The sequence below is a fragment of the Rhipicephalus sanguineus genome, chromosome 1 (genome assembly GCF_013339695.2).
Source record: "Rhipicephalus sanguineus isolate Rsan-2018 chromosome 1, BIME_Rsan_1.4, whole genome shotgun sequence".
NCBI lineage: Eukaryota > Metazoa > Arthropoda > Arachnida > Ixodida > Ixodidae > Rhipicephalus > Rhipicephalus sanguineus.
This window is the reverse complement of record NC_051176.1, coordinates 287,207,416-287,234,935: the sequence shown is the minus strand read 5'-3', so window position 1 is coordinate 287,234,935 and position 27,520 is coordinate 287,207,416. Positions and strand designations below refer to the sequence as shown.

Here is a 27,520-nt window from a genome sequence, read left to right as displayed (position 1 = left end):
AGCCAAGCTAGAAACGTACTGAAGTTACATGTGCAACTATAAAAAAAAAAATTATACATATACATATAATGAAAGAAATACAGTAAAAGTACAGACTGTACTTCAACTCGAACGCAATGTACAAATCTCATCTTTGATAAAGGTCGGTCCCCGGCCGAAAGTTCAGAATAAATGTTATGTTTTTCACTGTGACTTTCTCTTATATAATTAAATGAATAGCCAGGAATATTCTTTTGAAGCTACATATATATATATACATATACATACATATATATGGGATATTATGAACACACACAAGCCGGTGACAAGTTTTGAAACCATTCTTGAAGCTTTCAAGTGAAATATACAGATTACTGTATATGGTTGCACAAACATTCCTTGCTCAGTTAGGCAGAAGTGAAGACCACACAGGCAGTGCTTTGAAAGACTGGTTGGCCTTTACTTTCTTGTGATGAGATGTTGCATCCTAATAAGTGCTGTAGCTATGTATGCAGAAAGTAGCAATTCAACCTACAAAGCAATACGAGCTGGTTTCTAGCTTTCATGTTTACAGCGCAAGACGACACCACAGAGAAGAAGGCACACAAGACACATGCAGCACTCCACGTGCCTTATGCGCCTTCTTCTCTGCGGTGTCATCTCACGCTGTCAATATGGAAATTCAACTTATACTCGGGGACAACTTTCTGTGGCAACGAAGGGAAAGCTACGGGGGCAGAGCGTCTGCACATGTACTGCTACACGAAGTAGTCCGGTTTGGCGTGCGTCTCGTAACGCCGTGGAAAGTGATGGCTAGTGTTGCATCCATCAAGGTACGAGTAAAAGGCGCGACTTTTTCGCGCATGCAAAAACGCAAAGTGACAACGTATAAAGTAAAAGAAATACAAATATCTCGCTTGTGTGCGCTGCGTCTCAAAAAGCTACATGTAGAAAATAAAGGATTATTTTATATATCTCACGCAGAAAATACGGATGCAATTGTGGGACTACATTTATTAGTGGTAGGATACGTGCATTGTGGCTCTGTAGCTTTCCCTTCATTGCCACAGAAAGTTGTCCCCGAGTATAATAATACATTCAGACACAATCCATTCCATCAGCTGAAAATTTTGTTTGAGACTTCTTGCACCCATAGCATCCATAAATCCAGACAGCAGCAGAACAGAGTTAAAATGTAAGATTTCAGAAAGCTCAGATGTTTCCACAAAAGTGAACGACACGAACTATGTCATACTTCAATGGAACAGATTTATTTTACATTCAATGTACTTCAGTACACTGGGTCATTTCGTAAGCTAGGTTTAAATCCTTATTGCCAAAAGCAAAAACAACCTGCTACAAGAAGAATACTGGCATTAAATACTGGCATTAAGTCAAACATTTGTCATCCAGAATTTTTCTTTCTAATATCCTTTGCCTACACCAAGTGAACCTTCTGCATTGGACTAGTCAGAAGAATATATGAAGCATAAAACTTTTTGTGTGTGAAATCATGAGGCTTCATGGTGTATGTACATGCAGGATCTTTAGGTCATAATTTTTCTTTATGTGGCACTTCACTTCAGAACAACCAGGTTCAGCAAGTTCACAGATTTTACTGCAGGTTTGCAGAAAACAATCATTCCAGTACAAAATGGCATTCCTTAAGTACCCTATTATACAGAACATGTAAAACACGAACATTAATTGCTGTTTATGTACAACCCAACCAACTTCTGTAAATTCAACACAAATTGGGTACACAAAAGTGCATTAAATTATGTATTACTCAAATTAAAAGCATAATTTAGAATGCAGAGGTACTAGGCTTTATTGGATAAAAGACAGCCCAAATGAGAAATTAATATATTGTACAGCATTAATGGCTGGCTTCAATGAACATTCCAAGAAGTGCATACACTGAAAAACAAGCACACACTTTCTTTTCAAAACATTCACTACAATGCAAATGGCTAAAAGCATATTTATGCAGCCACCACAGGTAGTTTCAATGTATTGTAATACCAGTAAAGCAGCACACAAACTTACATTATTCCTGTTATTTGTTAAATAAAAATAATGTAAAATTACAAGGTCACGACAATGTCTACAGAGGCAGAAACCAATTTGCAATGCACAGATATACGTGCCTTCTGCAATATATTGTCATCTTTGTATGACATATCAATAAATCAGCAGGTATGCTAAGGAATTGAACCAAACTAACAGTGTTGATGATGGTTTTCCATGGGACAAGGAAGAACACTTCAATGAAGAGACAGTAACCACAAATACTTTTCATACAGAAGGCATCCAATTGCTACCATCTTGTGGCATCAAATTGCCAGATATTAATAAAACAATGTCAACTATCCACCAGATGCCAACACCACCAAGTGTTAGCAGCTTTCCAACTGCTGTGCCTGTGTGGCCTAAACAAAAGCGGTCCATTCCCAAAAAGCCTAGCAGTATTGAATAGAGAAGCGCTGTGGTGAAGTAGTGCCCAGTGTACCTATAAACAAAGAAAACAAACAAAAGACCTATCTCAGCATGACATTGCATAACAACACTGCAAGGGGAGGTTGAAGCACATTTTTAACCCATTTACTGTTTCAAGACAGCTAAATATGAATTGCCCACAATATCTGAAACAATTACAATTCAATCATTATAGGGAACTTCCCTCATGAACACAGCTCGATTTACATGATGGGAACACTATTACATAATCCAGCTGGAAGAAGTGTCAATAGAAAGCTTTGTGTCACTTACCAACACATCGCCTGCGCATAGGAGCATCAAGAGAATAACAGCTTTAGAATTTGTCTGGTCATGCAAGTGTACTTGTGGGCAAAAGAAACAGGCAAACTAAATACCAAGCAATTATAGCAGCCAAAGCAGAGGCTACCAACTAAATGCAGCTGCATGTTGTGTTTCACCTGTACCTAACACCAAGAGCTTTGGCTATTCTGAGGAAAAACTGCCAAAGTTGAATTAGTTTGTTGAGTTTAGCTGCTTCATAATTTCCCAATAGAAAAACAGAATTCAATCTGGACTGTCATTCGCATTCAACATGTGCAATATTTAACTATAATGTGGTTTTCCCATTACTAAAAGTACATAAGCTATCAGGTGTGGGAAATTATTGTACACCCTTTGCGTTACCACGTTGTCCAAGCTTTTAGCTTATGCACTCAAATTTCACACAGGTGCCAAAATCGGTCAAGTAGCATTCCTTTGCATACGTTTTGAGCAAAAATAAATGTACCACGTGTAAATAATGACTACGCATACAGAATGCAAATTCCAAAATCCTAAAGGATTTCTCATAGCAGTATGAGCTCTGTTGCATGCGGACACAAAGATCAGCACATGTAGCACTGCAATGTGCATATTTAAGAATGCTCAAGGAACGGATGCATTGTTTCATCGAGCAGTTCAAGCACGAAAATGTCGATTAAATAATGCAACCCATTTAACAAACGTTTGCACGGCTCACTGACAAGCCATTATATTTTTTTCCAGCATGGAAGCAGTAGCTAATAAAGCTGAGATACGCTGGTATGCGTGGGAGGCGCGGCTTATGAATTAACAAAGCGATGCTGGAAATTATTAGAAGGCCGACTGACTTACTTAATGCATGGAAAGCCGTCCTTTAAAAAAGTGCGGTTGCCGTAGCACTCAATGTTGGGCAGAACAGAACAGTTGACTGCAGTAAACTGGACGTCCTCGTATTTTGATCCTCCAAACTGCAGAAAGAAAGCGTCAGTAAATTGCACAGTAGAAACTAAAAAATGACGGCGACAATGCTCGCGTGCACAAAGCAGTTGAAATGAACTATGTATAATGTCACTGAAAAGTCATAGGAACAGAGAGGTGACAGAAAAAGCACTGATACCAATAATAGCCAGCTGTTTTCAGTAAACCAAAAACTTCAATTGAGAAAGCATGCGAGGTCGGTGGCCAGTCGCGTACCTTAGTGCACCCGTAGCCCAGCTCTTCCCGCGCAGTTTCGTTTCCTTGGAGGTCCAAAATATCCGAGCACTGCAGGAAATCTAATGGCCTGAGGAATAAAAGGTTTACACATAAAGCTTAAAGCCATTTACAGGGTTCCAGTGACACTATTTTATGACTACGTAGCACCAGTAATCTCCCAAGACACTGGCGTCTTCAATGGACCCGCAACGAAATAAGCTTACAAGTTTTTGCAGAGGACCAGTGGTCCGTGAGGCTTGTACTCACAGTCATCTAACGTACAGTGCGTGTTTTCGTGATATACGCAGAGTACACATTTCGTGCAAATTGTCAAAATATAAGAGAATAAAAGATAAAACATTATTTCGCTACATAGCGCCGATCGCATGAGTTCCCAAACAACTGGCTTAGCTCGGCCGGACGTTGGCTCAACTTGGCTTCGTTTCTTTGACAGTTGGTCTTGTCTATAAAAAAAGGACAAAAAGGTTTAAAAAATTAATGACTGGCGCTTAATGCAGATAAAAAAAAGACAAGCCGCACTACATTAGATTGACTACCAGTGAGTACAAACAACATTATATGTGCCATGTGTTCTTGCGGCTTGGCTTGATGTTTATGTCACGTTGCTCGGTCCATAGAGTTTAGGAAACTCTATGGTACAGTGGCTACTCTATGGCTCGGTCGGCTTGGTAAATACGTATATAGGGACCCTAATACGTACGTCAGCGTCAGCTGCTGCCATGGCTGCTACGTCGGGCGTGCGAGCGGCGTGAACAGTGCAGACGTGCAAACTGGCGTACTACCGCAGTTGTTGATGTAGTCTGTGGGACGCCGTATGAACTGTAGAAGCGTCCGAAGTGCAGTCATGAATACGCCACTCAAAGCTCAGTGATATTAGTGGTGCCATATTTATATTGTGTTTTTGATAAAATGGATGTGACCTCGTTATTTAAGGCATGTGTGAAGACTTTGAGGACTCGTAATAAAGCACTCGGCATGTTGAAAGATACTGACAAGAATTCTATACTGAAACCAAGGCAGCCGCCCTCCGATTTCGGCTACCGGGTTAGAGAAATTGTAAGTTGGCAGTTCGGAAGTTTTGTGATCAGTCTGACACAGCTTGCCATGTGTTCTTACTTACTGCTTGCTGCTGAATTATTATGAAGCTTCCTTTTATTGATATGTGTCGCTACCTCTGGCCTCTGACAGAACTCCAACATCTCGAAGATGAAAAACTTCCTCAGGGAGCACAGAAATGACTACATAGATGCAACGTAAGGGGTTTTATTGACACTACAAGTAAGGTATTGGATTACAAGTTAGAATACTTGTCTGATGTATACAGTACAACACGCGCATGAGTTACCTTGATTGACAAACTGTATAAATACGTATTTCTTTTTGTAGCCAGGTGATGTACAACACATCGCGGATGACAGACGCCGAGAGAGACAGAATCGACAAGGAGGCTCAGCAATTCGTCTTCCAGTGTCGAGAGTTACTGAAAAACTTGCGGAAAGAAGGTAAATTTATGTCCACATTAGTAGGCAAGACAGTTTCCAAGAATTCTGCATTGTTGTGCTCACGATTTCTCAAAAAGAAAAACAAAAAGCGATCATCAAAATCTAAGGGAATGTGGCATGCTGGGCATATACTATGTTGACAATTTATTGCTGCAGTCAAGGTAGTGTCTTTCAATAATATGTAATATGCAGAATGACCGACATCCTGGTCGAGCACGTTTACGTCATAGAGTAACTATACTATTTCCTGAGCTGAAAAACTTTACCCTGTTTCAGAAACATTTTTCTCATTCACATAAGCAAAAGCAGAGTTCAGATCATATTGTACGTATTTCTGATGAACCCCACTCAGCTTGGACCACTTTATTTCTTTTAATTTGCTTCTTTGTAATAGTTTACTGTCGTCTGAAGTCGCATCAAGTAAGTACATCGGAATGGGAAAACACCTCTGTGTAATATTTGTGGTCGCAGTGTTATAAAGAAGAAGCGTGCATTTAAAATAATATGTCCACGAACCCACAAAAATTTTTTTGCAGGTCTGTGCAAACATGCAGTAGCAAACATGCAGTAAAAATGTTTAGTTAAGAGCAATCCCACAAATGTCGGACTTCCAGAGGCAGTCTTTTGTACATGCTAGATTCTTTGTAGAGATTACTGAAGTTTGCAAAGGTTTAGAGGAGCACCCCTTAAAAACATTGAGAAGACCCTCTGTCAGCTATTGCATGCATTGTGTAGAAACATACACAATACATCAGTTGTCACTTAATATGAAGACAGCCGTTTTCAAGAACACACTGTCGTAAACAGAGGCGTCAGTTATAAGGTGGGAGGGAAGGGGTTTTTTGCTTGTAACAGTGCTGTCCATCAAAAGGCCACTGTCCATCATTCATTTTTCATATGGCATAGCTGGTGCAGAAATGAGAAAATTTGGCTTTTGAAGTACAGTCACAGCACACATTTGATGCCTGTAGAGAAAGGCGCAATATGTCAACACAGAAGCAGAAGACTTGAACCAAAGTAGCACTTTTGTATTAATTTCCACAAGGCCATAATGTCATATTACGGCTGCACTTTTATATGGCTGTTGTGCAAGCTTGGAAGAGCACAGTGAGCTTGGGGAAACAAAGTCCATTTAAATAAAACAGACCACATGTGTCCGACGGCCCAGAGGCATGCCTCACTTGCATCTTTGCATCAGACATATTATTAAATGTAAAGCATTTCTTAACAAACCAAAGGCACTTTGACCATTTTTATCCACCACCCATCCTCCCGCCTATGTCTGGATGCTCTCATGGTTGTTTCCTTAACTTGGCACATACCAAAATTGGCATAGGTGGACATGAGTGTATGACGAACGCGATTCAGTGTTCATGACATAAATAACGTGACATACCTGTCATGTATGTCATGAAACCCTTTCCCCCACTCACGTGTGGCGCATACCCACCCACCACTACCCATGGCATGCGGGTATGCGCCAAATGCGATCCACATCCTATAACAACCCAGGAGCGGTGAGAATAGAGATTGGAAATTTTATAGGACACTTTGTGGGGGCTAAACAAGAAAACGACACAATGTTTGTTATAGTTGGCATTTTCATTGTAGCAGACAAATGCTGACAAAGGTGCTGCAACAAACCACAGCCAGCAACTCTGCAGTACAGATCGTAAATAAATCCATAATGAAACTTCTGCACACAGAATTGACACAGGAAAGCAGACGAGACAGGACGAAGTACTCTACTTTGTCCTGTTTTGTCTGTTTCCCTATGTCAATTCTGTGTGCTGAAGTTTAATTATGGATCTGTACCAACACATCTAATCGTGTACCCTAATGTATATAAATGTAATTATATTGCTACATGCATATTGCCAATAACAATAGCAACAGTTGCCTAATATCAGTTCTTGTAGTTGTGTTTGTCTAACATCAGTTGTGGTTGCAGTGCTGGCTATCACTTTATAATGATGTTATAAATGCAACATATGTAATCCAATGCCCCGGCAAGCTGTAGTCTTGCGTTGCTCGTCCCTGCAGGAATATGCCTACGAATGCTGCTTACACTTCGTTTCGAGAAAAGCTGTGCTATAATGCAAGTGCTGACGTTACATAGGGCCATAAGCTACCCTTTAAATGAAAGTCTGCTCAATGTGCCTGGTATGCCCACAATATGCACACAGCTACTGAATTTACACAAAGATGCCGATCCACCTCGTAAGACTTGGCTCAAAGCCAACAAATGCTCCATGCACAGTTGCTCGCTGACTGCGTTGCATGAAATCAATTCTCACAATACGTGGTATCTGCTGGAATGTTTTTTTTTTGTAGTACGAGCATCTTAATCCATTAGATGCATTTGTTTGTTTCAGAGGTGTTACTTGTGTTTTATTTAATACATAGTCTCAGCCTAAAACACTTTTCATTGTCGCCTGTCATGCAGTAAGGAACCAAGCACTGACGCCACAGCAGCTGGAGCATCACGAAGGGGTCATCTATTTGTTAGAGGATCATTTGAGAAGTGAGTGTAGCATTGTTGGTACGAATTTAGTCAAACTTGTTGGTGACTTCGAAGTATTTGGTGAGCAGTGAAGTGATCTTATGTGCAGTACCTGCGAAGTTTATGCAATAAGTTTTATTGTTTCACTGCCACATCATATAGATAAATTTGTTGTTTGTTCCCACCAATAAAATGACTCTGATGAAAGTGGTAGTAATGTGACCACTTAAAAATAGACTTCTAATGTTTATTATATGGTTATAGCTGATTGGACTACATAAAAGTGCATGAGAGCATCCTTTCTGTGCTATTGTGTATACAGGTTTTTCATACTGCTCAGCAGTGGTTAGCCACTCAGCTGTTATATGTGCATATACGAGGTGTTTCTTTGGAGGCTGACTAATCCTTAAAAGTAGCCGTTTTAAAATAAAACTGTGGTTCCTTTTGAGACATGGCATCAGTGGTATTGACCACGAAGTGACGTGGCCCAGTAGAAAAAAACAATGTTCACTGAACGAGTATAAACTGTTACAAAATGTACTCAAAGTGCTGCCCTTCCACACCAATACACATTTCTGAAGACGCTTAAAGGGACACTGAAGCACTTTTTAAAAAAAAATGACTTTGGAATGTGTAATCATAGTTTGATCCCTGCTGAATACGAAAACCAATGTAAGAGTTCACAGAAGTGAACGCAAATGGCATTTCTTGGCAAAAAAAGAGCGGCTGCAGCCGCAGGGCTTTTTGAACTGCTGAGCGAAGGCGGTGACGTCAACTTCGGTATGCCGCGTCATCGGCGCCATCAGCTCTGTAAAAGCATGGCCTTCGCGATCAGTTCCACCAACGCGCGCAGCCAGAAGTAGTCACGGAGGCCACGGCTCCGCCAAAACCACGGTGGTAGAATAAAACAGGTGGCCCATCGAGCGCCGCGAGCGCGTCGCCGTACTGCTCGAGTTGCTCGCGTCCGCCGCTAGGTTCGCGACGAGTTTTTGGGCCGAAAGACGTGCATTGCAAGCTCTCGCTGGGCTGTAAAAACCGGTTTTTCTAGCTAACTTTGTGGCTTTAAACGGTTGTTTGTGCTTTTACTAGCTTGTAGTGGCTGTCTGCCAGCTTCGACCGCAAAAGTGAGAGCGCCAGGCTTTATGAAGCTTAATTTTTTTTAATCGGCGCGGGTAGTCCCGATATGACTGTCACAGGGTGCCGATTGCAAGAGACGCGTGCGTATTTTTTTTTTTTCGAAAGCGAGCAAAATTCTACTGGCGAGTGTATAGAGTAAAAAAAAAAAAAGCATTTGGTTTTCACGCTATCGTATGTATGTCGGAGGACAGTAGCTGGCGGTCTTTCCGTGGAATTGCATTTCTCCACAACTGCAGTCGCTTTTCGTCTTCCGGCGCGGAGAGAAGACAGCTTTTCTTTGCACGTTTTGTAGCCAGATTTGCAATTTCGAGCGAAGCATTTTCGTCCCATGGTGGCCGCCGCATCAGCGGCACAGATAGAGCCACCGTGGTTTCAGCCGTGGTTCCAGCTTACAAAGTGAGCGGACACACCGATGCGGTCGCGCGCGTTGGTTTGACAGAGCGCAACAAACACGACGCATCAGAGCGGATCTCAAGCCGTGGAATCACCTAATCACGACCACAGTGATCTGGCCGTGATCATGACTCGAAGGCTAATTGCGACTTTGCGACGCTGGTTGCGTCGCATAGGGACGCTCTTGCTCTTCGGACGCTTGCACCCACGGACGCCTCCGCATTTATCGAAGATGACCAAGCAGAAAGGAAGAGACGCGGCTGCAACGCTGGTTGCTTTGCATGCTTTCATTAGTGGCGCGTCCGTTCTAAGCGACGGCAACTCTTTAGTGTTGCTCTAGGCCTCTCTGGTGTGATAAATACACCGCGGATCTTTCTCAAAAGTTAAAGATGTAAATTGCAGTTTAAATGCTCGCGACGCACACTGGCCACGTGCTTTCAAATGCGCTGGAGCGGGGATATCGGCCCAGAGTATATCTGCTGCCACCTTGCGGAAGAGCGGCGGCAACTCGAGCACCTCCGTGACACGCGCGGCGCATTGGCAGAGCGGCGCGTCGGGCCACCTGTTATTCTACCACCGTGGCCAAAACTACCGACGATGACGTATTCCGGTCACGCCCACACTTTCGGCGCGTTCGCGTGGGCGGAGCAAGACGAACTTTTCTTTCGCGTATTTTAAGGCTCCTGCTGCCACAACAGCGAAAAAAATTACGCCATCGTCGACAATAATGTTGGTCCTTGTTAACAACAAAGTTTTACCGAATTGTAAAACCACTTCAGCATCCCTTTAAATGCGTACCCAGACGGTAAAATTAAACTTTCAGGAACATTTTCCAATGATGATGTGATCTGTTCCTTCAGTTCTTTGAGGCTTGAATGCTCAGTCTTGTAGGTTACATTTTTTTAAATTGTCACTTTGATATTCACATAACAGAAAACTTTGCAAAATTTGTTTGGTCCCACGATGGAGGCGAAAATGTTTGAGGCCCGTGTACTTAGATTTAGGTGCACGTTAAAGAACCCCAGGTGGTCGAAATTTCCGGAGCCCTCCACTACGGCGTCTCTCATAATCATATCGTGGTTTTGGGACGTTAAACCCCAGATATTATTTGTTTGGTCCCATAGCCTGGCTGTTTAGTAATGGGACCAATTGTTATGACATACCTCCATAATTTAATAAGTGGTTACAACAGTGACAAAGAACAACAAAAGTAGGTACAAATATTAAAAATTACATGGTTCAATGATAGAGAGGATAACAACAGACAAAATAATCATTTATCCATTTGTAACAGTTACCCACTGTACATGAAACGCTTTGTGGCCATGGAATTGTGGGCTGCTTCACATTAGTAGATATGGCATTCCGAATGAGAGCACCGTGAAATTCTGTAAGCCTTCGACCGTAGGCATTTTTGGCAATCAGTAAATTAAAGCAGTTGTTTGCTGCAACTCTTGTACAGCACGCAGGTAACGTAAAGATGCTTTACGGAAGAAGGTCATCGTGTTTTATTATCCTCCATACCACTATATCAGCAACACTGAATACCCCAACAATTAATATTATTATTTACAGAGTCCAGCACAGGTACACACATCATTTGAAACAGTTATTTTGTGGTATACGTCCTGTTTGAAAATGCGATAATTCTTGTTGCCCTCTTTTGTAAGCGGCTGATAGATTTCAAATGCGTTTTATATGTACTGCCCCACAATGCTATGCGGTAGCTCATATGACTATGCACGAAATAGAAATGTAGGATGTGTAAAATCTTTGGGCCAAAACATTCACGGGCTTTTAGTGACATGTGACAACTATATGCCAGTTTCAAACATGCCTTACCTATATGCAATTGTCTGTTCATATCTGAATGAAACATCACCCATAAATACTTATACAAAGCTACTCGCTGTAACGGTGGGGTCTCTAAAAACAAGTTACACTTACCAAAATCGAGTTGTTTAACCATCTATTTAGTTTTGTCTGTATTAATATTTAGGTGGTTTCGTTTGCACCATGAATGAACTCTCTGTAGCTCTCCATTAATTTCATCTTGATTTCACTTAAGCTGTCACCAACAATGATTAGCGCTGTATCATCTGTGTACACTAAAGCTTCAGATTATAATAAAAAGGAGGAGAAATCGTCAGCATACAGTGAAAAAAATGGAAAAAATAACTGAGCCTCGTGGACTGTGTAAAGGACACAACACGATCTATCAATAGTCGTTGCTGTCAGTTGGATAGGTAGCATTTAAGCTGGCGAATTTTTGCCTCTGAAACCATAGTCATGAAGCTAGTTAACATTATGTAACATTCTTGACATATCCCCACAGGAAGTAGTGGAGAGGAAAGCGGTCACATGATCTCAGAGGCCAAGCAGCAGGTCTGTTGTGCCTGATTCATTGTGTGGGAAAGGTTGTACCCAAAATTGTCTTGCATGTATATAGACAAATGTGGGAGGCTTACCACCATGTCGATACTGCATTGCCCTCTATGCACTCAGCAGAATGTCTGACATAAGGCCTGTTAATACATATTTTAGGATGGATCCTGTATATCTATTGCCTGTGAAGTTCCTGTCTGTGCAGTATGGCGCAACAATGTGGCACCTAAAAAAGACTGTGCCAGACATTTCCAGACCACCTCACTTGGTGCCAGTGCTTATGCATGCATTGTGGGTTGGATAGTGACCAATAATGCGCATTGTGCGAATTCAAATCAGTATCTCAGCAAAATTGTGCCTCGTCTATCCAACTAATATCATTAAAAAATTTTATATCAATGATCTAATCGAGATGCAATGTAGAAAGGTGGTGTAATCATCTGTTCCTTCAGCCCATGGGTGTAGTGATAACCCTTGTGTAGTAGGCAAAGGCAATCACAGTTGCAAATGGTGTTGAGAGTTTTTCCATACATATGACACTGAAATAGCGGAAGTTAGTTAGATAGAATGAAGCGAGCTGCTCAATTTTGAATGGCTTTGGTAGAAAGGGTTAGTGATGCTTGATTGTTATCACAAATGGCAGAAGCATATTGTAGTTTTGAGTGAACTAAGGTTTCGTCACCTGTCAGTTATGCAGAAACTTGTACAGTTGAAAAATTACGATGAAGACATCATGACATGTGATCAGCATTAGCAGCAATATAATTAACATGCTTATTCTATGAGTGATTATTAGTTTTGTGAATGTTGAGACGTTTTGTGTGTAAACTGATAACAAGGTATCATTCATTATATATGTGCACCGATTGCCATTTTTAAACTCTCTTCATACGCACATTGATTTATGTATGGTAGCATTAATTTTTTTTAGCCAGTTGCGGTGCTTCAGATGTTGCTGGTGTCAAAGTAGATGAGTAGTCATTGGGTAACATGTATCAAGTACTATTGGAAAGAAACTCTTTAATCCAAGACAACACACTGGGATCACTATTAAGCTGATTAAGTTTGTAGATAAGTAGATGATTACATGCAAAATTGAAACGGTGACAAAATCTAATAAAGAACACAGTTAACAACAAATCCTTCATCCAAGCTAGCAAACAAGTCATAAGTAAAACAAAGAAGTTGAATGTCACAGAAAAATGTTTTTCTAAAATTATGCTGAAATGAATAGAAGAAGGAATTACTTTCTGAAAAAATTAGAGGTGAGAAAATATTGCATGTCGTAAATGTTTGTGTCAAATGCTAGTTAGTGAAATGGTGTGGTAGGACAATGTGCATTACCAGATTTATAATGTGGAGCCACCTTTGCCATTTTCCAGTCTGTAGGAAGCGATAAGCACTGTAATGATTTCAGTAAATATTTTAGATAGAATAACAGCTGAAAATGGGACAGCACTCTTGGGCATTTTTGTGAGTCACAACCATGTGAAGCCAGCAGATAAGGAAGCCTAGGAAAGCAAAGGGTAGATTATTTGTGTTTTCACTAAAATCTAGAAGTGATGCGATAAATGAAAATGGACCACGTGTTCTTCCAGGTGCTTGTAAGCTGTACTCTGAACAAAAGGCCATTCGTGTCAAGCGAGCATATGACAGGCAGAAGTTGTAAGTTTGCTGCTACATGTGCATTTTCCTACTTATGTCAATATTGTGTTTCTACATTCGTGCTTCTACCACAGAGAGAGTTTTCCTCACTTTGGTGCAGCTTGGTCTGCCAATTTTATCTAGCATTTCACAGGTACTGTAAAGAAATAAATGAGTAATCACACTCCACATATATATAGGGCCATATGTTTTGTTTTCAAGGAAACATGTTCTTTATCATAATTTTGTCATAAGACACTTGATGCCTTCAGACAGGCCTTACCATTATACATGTTTATTTGTGCTTTAGTGTTCTGCCTGCACCATGCCAGCACTCCTTAGACCAACTGAATTTGACAAGGTGCAATGTATTACTGCGTAATTCGATCATGAACTTCTGTGTTTAGCTGCGACGGCCTCTCTATGATTTTTATCTGTCTAGCAGCTCCAAAACGTCAGTTTCTTTATTTTTTGGCGCCAGTAGGCCCTACGGCATAAATTAAATTAAAAAAAAAAGATACAACTCGGTCTCCTAGATGAAGTCCAGGAGTGATCTATGCAATTCGCGGATACAGTTGGAGTCAACAGGCTTAGCAGTACCAGTTATACTGTACCGTTTACGCTACGGTATGGTAGCTAGAGCATAAGGTACGGCATTACCGTTCCATGTTAAATGTACCACAATCTGAAAACATTTTCGCTGTCCGATGCGTACCTTTTATTTGCCGAGATTGTTATAGTGGTTAATACAGGCCTTGTGGACTTAAATAGCTACGTGCCAACCACGACAGTATGGTATTTCCGTACTTACTGCACAATGAACCGGCGCTGCTAAAAGACCCTAATGTTCATCGACACTGCCAACGAGCACACAGGGAGGTTCCGATATTTAAAGAGTACGCGAGAGAGTATAATTGGTATAGTCTGCATTTAGTAAAATAAGGTACATTCCCTAGACAGTGTGTGTCCCTCGCACCATCAGGTAACAAACGATAAGCATCTGCTACCCTTCGTTGACACTAACTGCAGGTGTTGAATTTTAGAAATGCCGGTTGTGTCTTTGCATGTTGGCTCATAGGTGACTATATCGTAGATATGTATAGTCGTGAGCAATATGAGATGGACAGTCGTGCAGCCAGAAATTTTTTGCATGGGGTTTGTCCACTCTTTATACATGTTCATGCGTGCATTTGTATGTGTGCATGTATATATACACATGCAACATTGAAAAATTTCAGGGGGTCATTGAACCCCTCCCCCAACTCAACATTCCCTTGCCCCGGCTACGCAGTTGGCAAGGTCAAAAGTATTCATAACACTAAATGCTCAAGTGGAAAGGTATCTCTAGCGATTCCATACATCACATACATATCGGTACATATCAAGTATAATCGTTGAATAAACATGAATTCAGTGTTCCAGCTCATACTGCTCACAATAGTTCGTCTTGACGGTATTGTTACGCAATAACACGAATGCCACTTAAAGGGGTGGTGCCACCAAATTTGTGGCTTGCGCGTTCTTTGCTGTAAGCGTTTCCTATAGCTCCAGGAAGCATGATGCGGTACTATAGTGAACTAAAATATATTCTAGTTCACTACAGCCGGTACGTACTTTGCAGAGGGAGCGGAGGTCCGGAGGTCACTCACGTCACTACAGTAGATCTGGTGTGACGTCACTACAACTTTCGTTGCCCTTCCTACAGAGCTACGTCAGTGTTGGCGCGCTAGCGATGGGTCTCCATCAGGAGAATGGGCATTTAGGTACACTTTGGAAGTGAATTAAAATATATTCTAAACGTTTGCTGTGTCCGACCCTTCGTGTGGAGTGTCCTTGCATACAGAGGAAACCCACAACAGGCTTGTTATAGCCTCGAAATTTGATGGCACCACCCCTTTAACTGCTACATCCAATATACATCCGCTCGGTAATATCTACACTGACTGCGTTATTCCTTTCACATTTCATGCTTAGAGATATGTGCAGGTGCATTCGGATATGTATAGTATTTACTAGGCTTGTGCGAATATTTGAGCACTTGGAATATTCGAATGAATATAAAAGTATTATAGTATAATGTGGCTATACCCCCAGCAGTTACTAACTGTAGTGGAACAACTATCTTCAAAGCCAGGTCTCAAATAAATTTGGAAAACTCAAGTGAAAGGTGTCTTTTTAGGGGCAGACTGGAGCCTGAAGTCAAGAAAAAGGCACCCCATGAAATGGAAGGAACTGGTGAAGAGCCACATCAGGTGCCGGCTGAAGCACAACCAGCAGCTGTTGCTTATGGGGATGTTCCGGACCTTTTCTCATTTGACGGATGGGATGAGAATGTGGTGATCTCATATGAAGAGTTTCAAATGGTGAGCTCACTAGTATGCTTAAAGAGTTCTTCATTCATCACTTTCTTCCGGTTTCACTAGCATGGAAATAGAAAAGGTTGCTTGTTACAGTTATTTTCCACCCTTTGAGTTATATGCATTAACTGTGTCGCTGCTCTTGATGTTGGACACTGTGTCCTTTTCATGGAGTTCATGATTATCCCCCTGTAATACTGAACCTTAGTGCTTTTACTTCAGTATTATACTGCTTTTTAAATTTTGTGTGGTTGGAAAACTTTCATGGGGTTCACACAGACTCACACCCACCCTCGAGTCCAAGTTTGATACAACTATGACTTGGACTCGACGATGATATGTTCTGCATTAGCAGGGGGGAAAATAGGCATGCGAGGTACGCCATTTTTTTTACCAAGGTCTTACTTTGTGGCCTTTTAAGTTTTGTGTTTTGACAAATGAATAAGAGGCCACTCTCGAGATTAGTGCAAAAAATAAGTATTTCCTACTTTTGTTATGAACAAAACAAATGTCAAATGTCAGCGATGCAGTCCCTGTTGATGAGAATTTTGAGGCAGTAGGAATTTTTAAAAAATACCTGATCAAAATGCATTAAGAGCAGTGTGTTATGTTTATGTACACATTTATATTTTGTGATGCTGGTGGAGACCTACACACTCAAAAAGAGTCACCTCAGCATGCGTTAACTGCTCGCATCATTGTTGAAGAAACAAATGTAGAGTTTATCATTTTAAGGGGTATCGTCGTCATTCTGGCTTCAACTGCAGTATTTTTCACCTGCGAAGGTTGGCAAATCTCTTTCCCGGATTCATAGATTGAGCCTGAAGATTCCATCTTTGAACTATTGTCTGAATTTTAGTGAAATGTTCTTTGTAGGTGGAAGCATTGGAAGCACTGCAGGTGGAAACGGCATGTGAATGCCGTTTTCGGGATATCGTCAGGGTGAACCTCGATTTGCAGATACCTACGAGAACAGTCGATAGTGGTGAAGGACTTTGCGTTTCCCAGTGCATAAGTTATGCTCGATATTGCTAGCAAAGGGTAAGAATCTCTCACCGTGACTGCGTTGAGCCTGCGGTAGTCCGCACAAAGACGTGCCGTACCATCTTTCTTTGGGGCCAATACCACAGGGAAGGCCCACGGACTGTCGGAGGGTCGTATGGCTCCTGTGTCGATCATTTCGTCCAGGGCTTTATCGAGAACGGCTCGCTTGTGCTGGCTCAGCGGTCTCGGGTTGCAAAGCCATGGCTGGGTGTCGCTGGTGTTGATGCGATGCACTAGAACGTCGGTCTTCCCAGGACGTTCCGTAAACATTCCTGAAAATGGTGTCAGCACGGCCTCTAGCTGCTTCGGTTGGTGGTTCGTTCCCGTGAAGTTGCTGAGGGACTGCATGACTGCTGACGGCAGAGTGGTGCGCATGGCTGCCACGCCTTGCGCGTGTCTTGGTATAGGCATGAAGTCTATCTTCTCCCCAAAGGGTGTTGTCTCGGACTGTCCGTGAAGGCGGCAGCCTCTTGTAGGAAAGTCGAGTGTGAACCCCTCGTCTGCAAGAAAATCTCGGCCGAGAAGCATTGGCACTGATAAACCAGGCAAACAAACAAATCGCTGGCGTTTCGTTTTGCCATTAAAGCTTATCCGTAAACGAACGCAACCTTCAGCACTTGATACGTGGTTTGATGCCATCCGCAATTGAACATTTGTGTTACGAAACTTCATTTTCTTTAGCTTTACACTTCTCCAGCAACACATCACCGATTAGAGAGATTCCTGAACCGGTATCAAGAAGAGCAGGTACGGTAATGCCCAGCGCTTTAACTTTCATCGTTGGTTCTGGAGACTGTACCTGCATTATGCGGCAAACAGAGGGAACGATGACTGACTCATCAGCTTGATGTTCCTCCATTACACGCCCCGGACTGTGTTCCACGCTCCTGGCATTGACGGCCGTGGGCTGCGACACACCGCCAGTGTTTAGTGTCGCCGGCCGAAGCAGTTTCCCGAACCTCCTGCATTTGCGCTACGGCGCAAAGCATTGCCGCCTCACATGACCAATTTGACCGCACTGGTAGCATACGACATGTGTATGTCTGCGTTGGCCAGTTAACCTATCACTGAAATCACGCCTTTTGGCAGAGTGGCCCCCGGAGTACTCATCACAGGAGCGCCTGTCGCAGTCGGCTTGCGCAGGACTTGTGAACCCGGCGTATCGGGACTGGGGGTCCGACCGACTGTGCTCTTGTATGGCTCGAGTAAGGAGCGAGTGCTCTGCACTATGACGCTGCTCCGCGGACACTTGCTCCCAGGGACAGCTTACCCCTGATACGGTATTCAATGGGGCCCCGTGCCGCCCTTGCTCATGGGCGAAGGGGTCCAGGGCGCGGGAGGAGATAGCCGTGAATGCGCCTGGGCTCGTCAGGTCGCATGAGGGACTGGCTACGGGGGCGCGCCAAGCCAGTGACGGCTCAAGAGCAGATTGCGGCGCTGGCGGTGGCACGTAAGTGCTCTCAGCTAACAGGGCATCTTGTACACCGCGGGCCTCCCGTGCGAGGTGCTCAAGGGTTTCGAATGAGCGCTCATAAAGAAATGGCCTGAATCTGGGATGACTCTGTCGAATGACCCGAGCTACTTGGTCCCTTTCCGAGGTAGTTGGTGCTGCTCGGCGATGCAGTTCCTGCATCGTCCGGACGTACTCGAGCAAACTTTCGTCCGGATGCTGGGTTCTTAGTTCGAGCTCACGCTGGACTCGCAGCTCGTACCCAGGGGCAGAAATTCCTCTCGGAAGCGCTGTTCAAATTCTGCCCATGTGGTGAAAGGCGTTTGTAGCCTCCACCACCGTCCTGCGGCATCCCGTAAAGCCAACGGCAGGATTCGAGCCATCACGTGCGCTTCCGAGGCACCAGTCACTCTGACATACCTGTCTATTTCCTCTAGGGAGTCAGCCACTGATTTCGGGTCATCATAACCCGTGTACGTGGGTAGCGTGGCCGGAGGTAGGAGCTGTGATTCGCCGGCCTGAGTGCCCATGCGGTCCATGACCGCGTTGTACAACTCAGCAACACGCTGAAATGTGTTCAGCTGCTGTGCCAGCAGCTGGTCAGCCTGCTCGTGCGAAGAATCCTGCTCGCCGCCGATAGGCAAGATCGTCCCGGACCGGAGGTGCTTTCAGTCTGCCTGCGCCACGAAGAGGAGAAAAAAAAAACCGCGCCACAAAACAACACGCACGAGAGTGCGCTACCCGGAGATTGAACGAACAAGACGAGGGACTGGACCTACGTCCACCGTGCTATTCCTATGGGTGGGAGCAAAAACCACGTTGGGCACCAACTGTGGGTACTGGGCTTGCTGCATTCCGTCCGTAGTTAAAGCAAGGACGACGGAGGCTTCAACTCACAACAAACAACAATAATTTATTTAACTCTACGCTGCATACGATGGGGTCGGTCCAGGGACACGAGACGACGAGGCGGCGACCATGATCGGCGGCAGCAGCAATTGGCCAGCGCGGGTGGCAGCATCCGTGCTTCCTGGCAGCCAAGGCACCTCTCCCTGGGCAGCGCGCAGGCTGCCCCTTTTAAGCCGCGCAGCTGGGCCTCACGTACCGCCTCTGCGCAGCACGTGACGCTATCTCACGATAGCCAGTGGGCGTGGTTCTCACAAGGTGTTCATTCACAACATTGCAGATAATGTTACATTTATGGAACTGCATTAATTTATTTACATTGCTAAAATATGGAAGCTAGATGGAATGAAACAGGTGGCATGCAAATGTACTACAACATTTACAAGTTCAGTGGCTGAGCCTGAACATTTCACCTGCAAATTATCCTAACTTTGCTGAGATCTTTAGTATATATTTATTTACAATGTTTTTCATAACTTAACAGTTATTCAATTGCATGAAATTATTCACATCGCTAAAGCATGAAAACTAGAATGACTGGTATATTCAACGAATTCTTGAGCTCGAATCCTAGCTTGACATCGACTCGCTCCGAATGTTCAACTTACCACAAGTTTTGTTTAAATGGGCATAGAGCATCCATTCTTAATTTATTGCATCCAGTTCGCATTCCAGGTTATTGTGATATGCTGATTTACTTTGTAACTCTCCGAGTTTTGGAAAAATCTTGCTTCCAAAAAAGCACATGAAATGTTGATATTTTAAAAACTACATATTGTACTACAAAAATAATTGCGTGTTTGAAATCGTGACAGATATAAATGAACACAGCATGTTTTATCATAATCAATCGAGAGTTTGAAAAAAAAGAATGTAAAAGGGCAGTTAAGGCAGGTTAGCATCACACTGGTGCCAGCAAACTTGTTAATGGTGCCCACAAGTCTGATCTTGTCATGTGCACTTTGGTTGAAGTTTGACTAAGAAATTTGCAATGCCTAGGTTTTGCTTGTGTAACGAACAAATTGATTACTTTTGTTTCAGTTTGAACAAGAGAACAAGAAGCTCTATGAGGAGTTGAATGCACTCTCAGATGAAGTCAAGTAAGCCAACAGATAAGTGGTTGTGAGCCGTTTGTCTCATGTGTTTTCATTTTATCTTTCAGGAGCATTGAGGGAAGAGTTATTGAAATTTCACAGCTGCAGAAAGTATTCACAGAAAAAGTGCTGGAACAGGTGAGCCACCCTTGAATTGCTTTCTCTTTTTTGCGATTCCTTGAGAATACACTAAAAACCGTTTTTTCACACACATTTAAGCTAACAATGCTGCCAATGCAGCTGTTTGCGCCGTGTAGTGTCCAAAAGGCACCCCCACATGTGCAAGTCGAGCATGTGTTTAGCTTGCTATCAAGCATGGTTTTATTAATCTTTTTCTTTTCCACCATTGTTACCTCGTTATCAACAGTACTTTAACTGCTGGTAAGCTGCACTGCTTAAGCCAGTCACACTGAATGTTATCATTGGAGTTCGCTTTAGTAATACAAGCATCAGAAATAAAATCTGATGCAACAATGGTGTCAAAGAAGGAAAAAAAAAGCCACACTTAATAGCAAGCTAAGCATGCGCTTAAATCACTCCTGCCTTCCGGCAACACCACGTGACATGAAAAACTACTTTGGTGGCAATGTTAGTGGCACTCTGGCAGCACCACTAACATTGCCGCCTAAATATAAGTATACTAAAACTAGTACTATATGGGAAGCAGTGTGCAAACATATCTCAGTGGGTCACACTATCTTGCACTCATCACCTGAACCTAGCATACCCAGCGGATTGTGCAGATGTGATTGTGCTATCAGCCACACACTTTGCTGTTCACGTTTCAAAGCTACACGATAGTACATGCACGTAAAGGCAAACGAAAAATTTTAAATTATGGGGTACAAAATTTTGAGAATTATATATTAGAGCAACGTGACAAGAAACGCATTACTTCTTTTTTTACTGTTCATATACCTTCTGCCAAACAGTTGCCAAAAAGGTGGCAGAGTTTTTTTAATCATGGAGAAAAAAATGCATCGAGATTCAATGGAGGAAGGTTCTGGAAACCAAAAGCTTTGCAAAATTGCAGTCGTATAAGTTCACCTTATTCGAAATTTGGCCTTCATCCTCTGTTTCTTCTTGCTGTGACAACCTTCTGCCTCAGCTGCTTGATGGAGGTGCTTTTACGAAAGTGAGGGCAGCTGCAACAAACTTAAGTTGCCTGATACAAAATCTGCTCTAGAAAGCTATCGATAATTCCCGCTGCTGTAATCGCAGAAAAATAAGTTCAGTATGCCAGAGATGAATTAACACTCCTCATTATAACTTTTGTGTGTTACCTTTTTCCACCGTGAGGCTGTTTTTTAATTGCTAAATCGCTGAAGTTTAACATACTTATTCTGAAGCATGCAGCAACAAAGCATCGGTTGTTTCACTTTGAAACATCTGGCTCTTGACAGCATGTTGGGGCCTCGGTTTGGCTAGGATGGTCCAGGTAGGCAACATCATTTCCAGGCATGGGAGGCTAATACCCTTGACAAATGTTGGGCCTGAGCCCAGCACTTTGTTGTTGGAAAAGACTCCTGATATTTGTTGGAAAGGCTCCCGACCTGCCCTTTAGTACAGAACTTATCCTACCAGTTTATTTAGGCACCGTATTGCAGGTATCCTTTATTTTGGGATGTTCAAAATTTGCGCTGACATATTTGCTAAGCCCTTCGTTCAACAGCAGGCAGCGTACATCTGCATAGTAGGTCAGATTTAAAGTACCATGGCTGGTGAATGTTCACTCTCCCTTTGACATTTTGGAAGTGGCTCCATTTTAACACCTCCTGAATGCATCCTTTGCTGACTTATTGCATTCTGCCATTAGGTGGAACTTGAGTACTGAGCTTTTAGAGTTTCTTTCATTTTGGCTTCCCTCATCCACTTCCTGGGTCTGTCTTTTTGTTTTTAATATTCTGGCACGTGCAGACAAAATGAAGGAAACGGTGATCTCACTCCTGCGCCAACTGCGCAAAATGTGCACCAAATTAGATTTACTGCGCCATCCTGATAAAACCTACATAAATTGCGCCAAACTGCGCCAAAGTCTCAAGTTTGACGACAATGGCATCTGAGATGCATCAAGACATGTGCAGCTTGATCTTGAGGCCACCAAAGTCACAGCTACAGACCAAGGATTATTGTACAAGCGAAACAGCGCTCACATGCAATGTTTATAGATACTAGACTACATGCTGTCATACAACAGATGCAACATTTATACATGGGGTGTTCAAATGAAAAGGTATGAAACATCGTGACAACATGACCGTTTACATAGATGCCTCTGCCGCTATGGGAGAATGTAGCGAGACATCTAAGGATGTGAATGGAGTCTCTGCCGTGGATCGGAGCATGCGGGGGCGCCCGCATGCGCAGTAGAGAGCAGAGGCTCTTATAAAGAGCGCTGTCCAATTGACGCGGCAGTGCATGTGAGGACAGGATGGCGTTCACATTGCAAAATTTGACGATTGAGGAGTAGCGGAGCATTAAATGATTTCTGACAGCGGAAGGTGTTAAACCGGCCACCATTCATTGCCTGGGATTTCCATATGTTTGGCCCCCTGAAAAAACACCTGAAAGGGAAGTGCTTCAACTAGGACAACAAACTCCAGGACGCTGTGAAGGACTGGGTCTCGTCACGGTCACAGGAATTCTTCGGCTCGTTCATCAGTGGGATCGTTGTGATCAGGCACATAGTGTATACTTTTGAATAAGTTTTTCATTTATACCCACAGTGTCGTTTCTTGCCTTTTCATTTGAACACCCCTTATAGATATGTTGCTTGTGCGTGCGTGCCGATTAAGCCACGACGCCATGCATGGTGCCGACTCACCTTCTCTTGCGTAGTGCTTAATGTCAGAGGGGTCTCGGAGGTTCTCAGGCACCCCACCAATATTTATGAAGCATGCGAGACCTCCCTTGCTAGAATGTAGAGTTGTGTGCTTCCAAAATGTACAGGCTGCCACGTGCGCCATGACCGATGCACGTGCTGTTTGCTCGCTGTTACTCGGTGTGGAGGGCTTTCTGCCCGATGTGTCTGGCGCTACCGAGATTGGCATTGAGATTGCCTGCGAGACCTCCCTTGCTAGAATGTAGAGTTGTGTGCTTCCAAAATGTACAGGCTGTCACGTGCGCCATGGACCGATGTTATAAGTTCTGTCCACGCAAAAATGCACACGCTGTTTGCTCGCCGTTACTCGGTGTGGAGGGCTTTCTGCCCGATGTGTCTGGCGCTACCGAGATTGGCATTGAGATTGCCTGCGAGACCTCCCTTGCTAGAATGTAGAGTTGTGTGCTTCCAAAATGTACAGGCTGCCACGTGTGCCATGGACCGATGTTATAAGTTCTGTCCACGCAAAAATGCACGTGCTGTTTGCTCGCTGTTACTCGGTGTGAAGGGCTTTCTGCCCGATGTGTCTGGCGCTACCGAGATTGGCATTGAGATTGCCTGCGAGACCTCCCTTGCTAGAATGTAGAGTTGTGTGCTTACAAAATGTACAGGCTGCCACGTGCGCCATGGACCGATGTTATAAGTTCTGTCCACGCAAAAATGCACGTGCTATTTACTCGCCGTTACTTGGTGTGGAGGGCTTTCTGCCCGATGTGTCTGGCGCTACCGAGATTGGCATTGAGATTGCCTGCGAGGGCACCATCTCGAAACCTTTGGGGCCGCTGCACATGTGTCCTCACACCTGATTCATCCTGCGCAAGTCTCTGTCACACCAGACTGTCGAGACTGTTGAGAAAAGCTACCTTTGTTCGTAATGTCATGATTACTATAAAATAGTGGTTAGAAGCGTTAACGTTAAGAAACATACGTTAGAAGCGTGAACGCTTTGTTTTACTTAGAGCTTTTTACGTCAAGTGCTGCCGAGCACCATGGCAGAGTTTGGGTATCGCTTGTCTCAGGTCTGCGTCATTAATTAAGCAAAAGAAAGAACACCTTATAGGTTAGTGTGCCTGTTTGTATAAAATGATGTGTAAAACAACCTCATAGCAGTCTTCTTCTCTCTCCCCCTTTATTTCCCTCTCTATCTTTCCTCTAATAACTAGAGATCCCACCTTTGATGGAGCCAGACTTTAAACACTGCTGTTGTGCAAGTTGACTCGACGGCAAAATATGCTCTCCGCAGAAGCTCATGACTTCTGGGCCAATCGGTGGCGATCAAGTGTGGCGACGATTCATCTGACGTTGTCTATTCTGGAAATGCTGCTGTTAGCTCGTTTCAAGTGCCACACTACATGTAATTCAAACAATGTTCAGTAATAGATCAAAGGATCAACACAATCGACCGAGAAGAAAAAGAAGCTGGCTTTCGCTTTCGAGTCGTCTTCGGGGAATGCATAAGAAGGGATCTTGTGACTTTTTAACATCGAGGCACTGTTGTATGTCGTGGCATTTCTCTGCCTCTTCTGCCAATTCAAAGTACAACATTTTATTAAAATGATTTCTGGCAAGAGCCCTGCACATTGATGACCACATAACTGTGTTTAGAATCTTATTTGATAATATACAATTTTATTGATCCCGTATTCTGTTTATTTGACGGAGTCGAAAAAATTGCTGGATAGGTTATTCCGAAACATCTAACTCCGTGACGTCATTATTTTTGCATAATTAAGTGAAGTAACGAGTGCTCCGGTGAACATTTTCTCCGTGAGATTTACAACGAATCGAGATATCTATCTAGCTCTTCATAAGAGCTCCATAATTATTCAGGTGTCTGAATATAAATGCAGCTGGCTTCCCGAATATAATTCAGAATGTGATATTAGCCGCTCCAGGGTGCTCCCAGACACAAAATTACCTGCTCCAAAGTGCTCCAATATGGAATTCCTCGCTGCTCCAAAGTGCACCAAAATGAAAATTTTTCTGCTCCAGAAATTGCTCTAAATCAGAAAGCATCACTGAGGAAAGGACTAGGTGCATTTTTTTTTTTTGTTCTACATTCATCCATTGGCAGTGTAGTAGGGTGTGCTCTTATGGAAGTACCCTGTTCTCCTTACTTTACCAGCGTGCATGCACAGTCTTCCATTAACGAAATCCCTCTCTTTGCGAAACGCTGCTTCATCGCGCCTTGAAATTTGTCTCGCTGTGCACATGAACATGTTGAAAGCTCTGAAACATATAAGAAACTGCATTCTGATGACAGGCAACTCGATCCTTACGCAGGAAGGACCAAATTGTCTGTCATCATTAAAAAAGAAGGCCGCCTACAAATAGCTGATTAGAAACACAGAGAATTTTAAGGATTTGTTGCTACTTTACAATTTTTCCAGTCCTATATATGGTTGGCTTCATCATGTGAGAAAAGCACAGTCTTCACATCATTCTCAAGCAGCATGGCATTTCTATCTGATTTTGTTATACCAGCCAGCCAGGAAGTCAACCCTGCTGTCAGATGTGTTTAGCAAGTTTTAAGGAAGTGCTTGCACTAATTCATGCTCAGGTTTGCTGAGTTAATCACCATGCCCATTGTTCTAGTGATCATTTCACAGGCATCTATGAAGGTGCAAAAGTGTACACTTTGTTAAACAGCTGTGGGACACCAAATGTCCCACTTTTTTTCTCTCTCTTTTTTTAAGGTTTTTCAATTTGCTCTTTTGTGAAAAGTAAAGCGTCAGGGATGCACTGATAACTTCAACGTGGTGAAATTTCTTTTCATCTTGTTTTCAACTAAGGGATGTAATATGGAAGTTGTACTAGTAAGTTTTCTTTCCCCTGCAATTATTAATTCTGTATTTGTTTTGCATTCAGGATCAAGAAATGGAGCGCATTTCTTATACACTGGGTGGTGCTACTGAAAATGTGAAGGATGGCAATGAGCAACTTCGTCAGGTATGTCTTACAGGCTGTATACTCACTTGTGATGTCAGCTGAAATTGTTAATTTTTTTTTGTTTCAGGCAATGAAAAATAATGCTGGCTTTAGGATATCAATTCTGTTTTTCCTCTTGGTGATGTCATTTTCGCTTCTCTTTCTTGACTGGTACAATCCATGATGTTATTTTCAGTCAATTTTATCTGCAAATAAATTGATATTTGATATGTAAGGAGGGTTGCATTGGCTGTATATATATTTTTTAGTTTCTTGATGTAGTCTGCATCTGTGTGATGTGTAAAAGAAAAGGGGGAGAGGGAGGGGAGGGAAGGGAGGTCGCAAAATATTTTTTTCTTGTGCAGCTCAATTTTTCACTGGTGCATTTGAGGTTCGTCCTACTTGCTTGCACTATGTGAAGCAATTCAGCCAGTGCTGTGCTTCCTCACTGCACATCTCATCTGTACAAGCGTACATCCATCCGTCTGTATGGTGCCATTCATAGTGCGGGCAGGTTGCAGGCCTGGAATGAGCAGTGTTATGCAAGGAGAAAGCAGTAGACTGTTTCTCAGGTGGTATTCCAACAGATGACGCTGCAGGATACATGACTATGCTGTGAAATGACATACTGAATTAATTGCATCATAACCCTTTCTGTGTCACGGTTTTACTGTACTGTGCGATAGTTATAAAAAGTGAGAAAGGACTTCGTGCTCACCCACACATTTTGTTCAAGCAACATCAGTGATTTTTCCCAAGTTGTACACCATGTAGTACTTGCACCACTCTTTTGCTGTGTAAAAGTTTGAAGCACCACAGTAATCGACTTCAGTCTAAGACAAGCTGAATGTATCCACAACATCGGTGTCTTCTTCACTCAAGATATTGTACACACTATTGCTGAAATCAGTTTTTCCTTTTTTTTGCAAAGAATCCAACTAATTGTGCACTGCTGGCAGCGTCATTTTAAAGACCTCAGTTGCAAACATGTTCCTGTTTACCTGCACAAATGAACATGCTCCTGTTTTCGTCGATACATGTTGCCATCTACCAGAAGCATGGCAAAGTGCCAAGTGAAAACCAGCTTGTTCATAGCCGTGTAAGGGAACGAAAAGTATGGTTGATGAGCGAGCTCGTCCATGGCTGTTTTGCCAGAAACACATGGATGCGTCCAGCTCGTCCATGGCATGGAAGGGTTTCTTGGGCAGCAACAGCACCCATGGCTATGAGAGAAGCCACTATTTCTACATGGCCATTGAATGTGTCCATATACAGGTGAAAAAGATGCTAATGTTGTTACTAAATTTCACTACTGCCCATT

General features: G+C 43.0%; 2 protein-coding genes across 2 annotated transcripts; one reads left to right on the top strand and one right to left on the bottom strand.

The window, feature by feature from the left end:
* Positions 1–2,207: 2,207 nt before the first annotated feature.
* LOC119379200 (TM2 domain-containing protein CG11103) lies at positions 2,208–4,389 on the bottom strand. Its single transcript, XM_037648422.2, has 4 exons — positions 4,179–4,389; positions 3,955–4,042; positions 3,613–3,728; positions 2,208–2,491 (listed from the first exon to the last, which is right to left on the bottom strand). Exons 1-4 carry the CDS (start codon positions 4,340–4,342, stop codon positions 2,278–2,280), a joined length of 582 nt encoding a protein of 193 aa, XP_037504350.1. The 5' UTR covers positions 4,343–4,389; the 3' UTR covers positions 2,208–2,277.
* Positions 4,390–4,673: 284 nt separating this feature from the next.
* On the top strand, positions 4,674–26,429 carry LOC119379199 (syntaxin-18). The gene is made up of 10 exons (XM_037648421.2): positions 4,674–5,031; positions 5,164–5,228; positions 5,362–5,477; positions 7,924–8,001; positions 13,494–13,560; positions 15,719–15,902; positions 20,338–20,396; positions 20,459–20,528; positions 26,140–26,220; positions 26,288–26,429. Exons 1-10 carry the CDS (start codon positions 4,885–4,887, stop codon positions 26,381–26,383), a joined length of 963 nt encoding a protein of 320 aa, XP_037504349.1. The 5' UTR covers positions 4,674–4,884; the 3' UTR covers positions 26,384–26,429.
* The last annotated feature ends 1,091 nt before the right edge of the window (positions 26,430–27,520 follow it).

Bases quoted from the DNA above. Each gene is read 5' to 3' on its own strand.
- LOC119379200 (XM_037648422.2), bottom strand. From the start codon at position 4,342: ATGCGATCGGCGCTATGTAGCGAAATAATGTTTTATCTTTTATTCTCT. The intron at 3,729-3,954 runs GTACGCGACTGG...TTCTTTCTGCAG, and splicing joins TGGGCTACGGGTGCACTAAG to TTTGGAGGATCAAAATACGA. The intron at 2,492-3,612 runs GTAAGTCAGTCG...CTTTGTTTATAG, and splicing joins GACGGCTTTCCATGCATTAA to GTACACTGGGCACTACTTCA.
- LOC119379199 (XM_037648421.2), top strand. From the start codon at position 4,885: ATGGATGTGACCTCGTTATTTAAGGCATGTGTGAAGACTTTGAGGACT. The intron at 5,032-5,163 runs GTAAGTTGGCAG...GGCCTCTGACAG, and splicing joins GCTACCGGGTTAGAGAAATT to AACTCCAACATCTCGAAGAT. The intron at 15,903-20,337 runs GTGAGCTCACTA...CTTTTGTTTCAG, and splicing joins CATATGAAGAGTTTCAAATG to TTTGAACAAGAGAACAAGAA.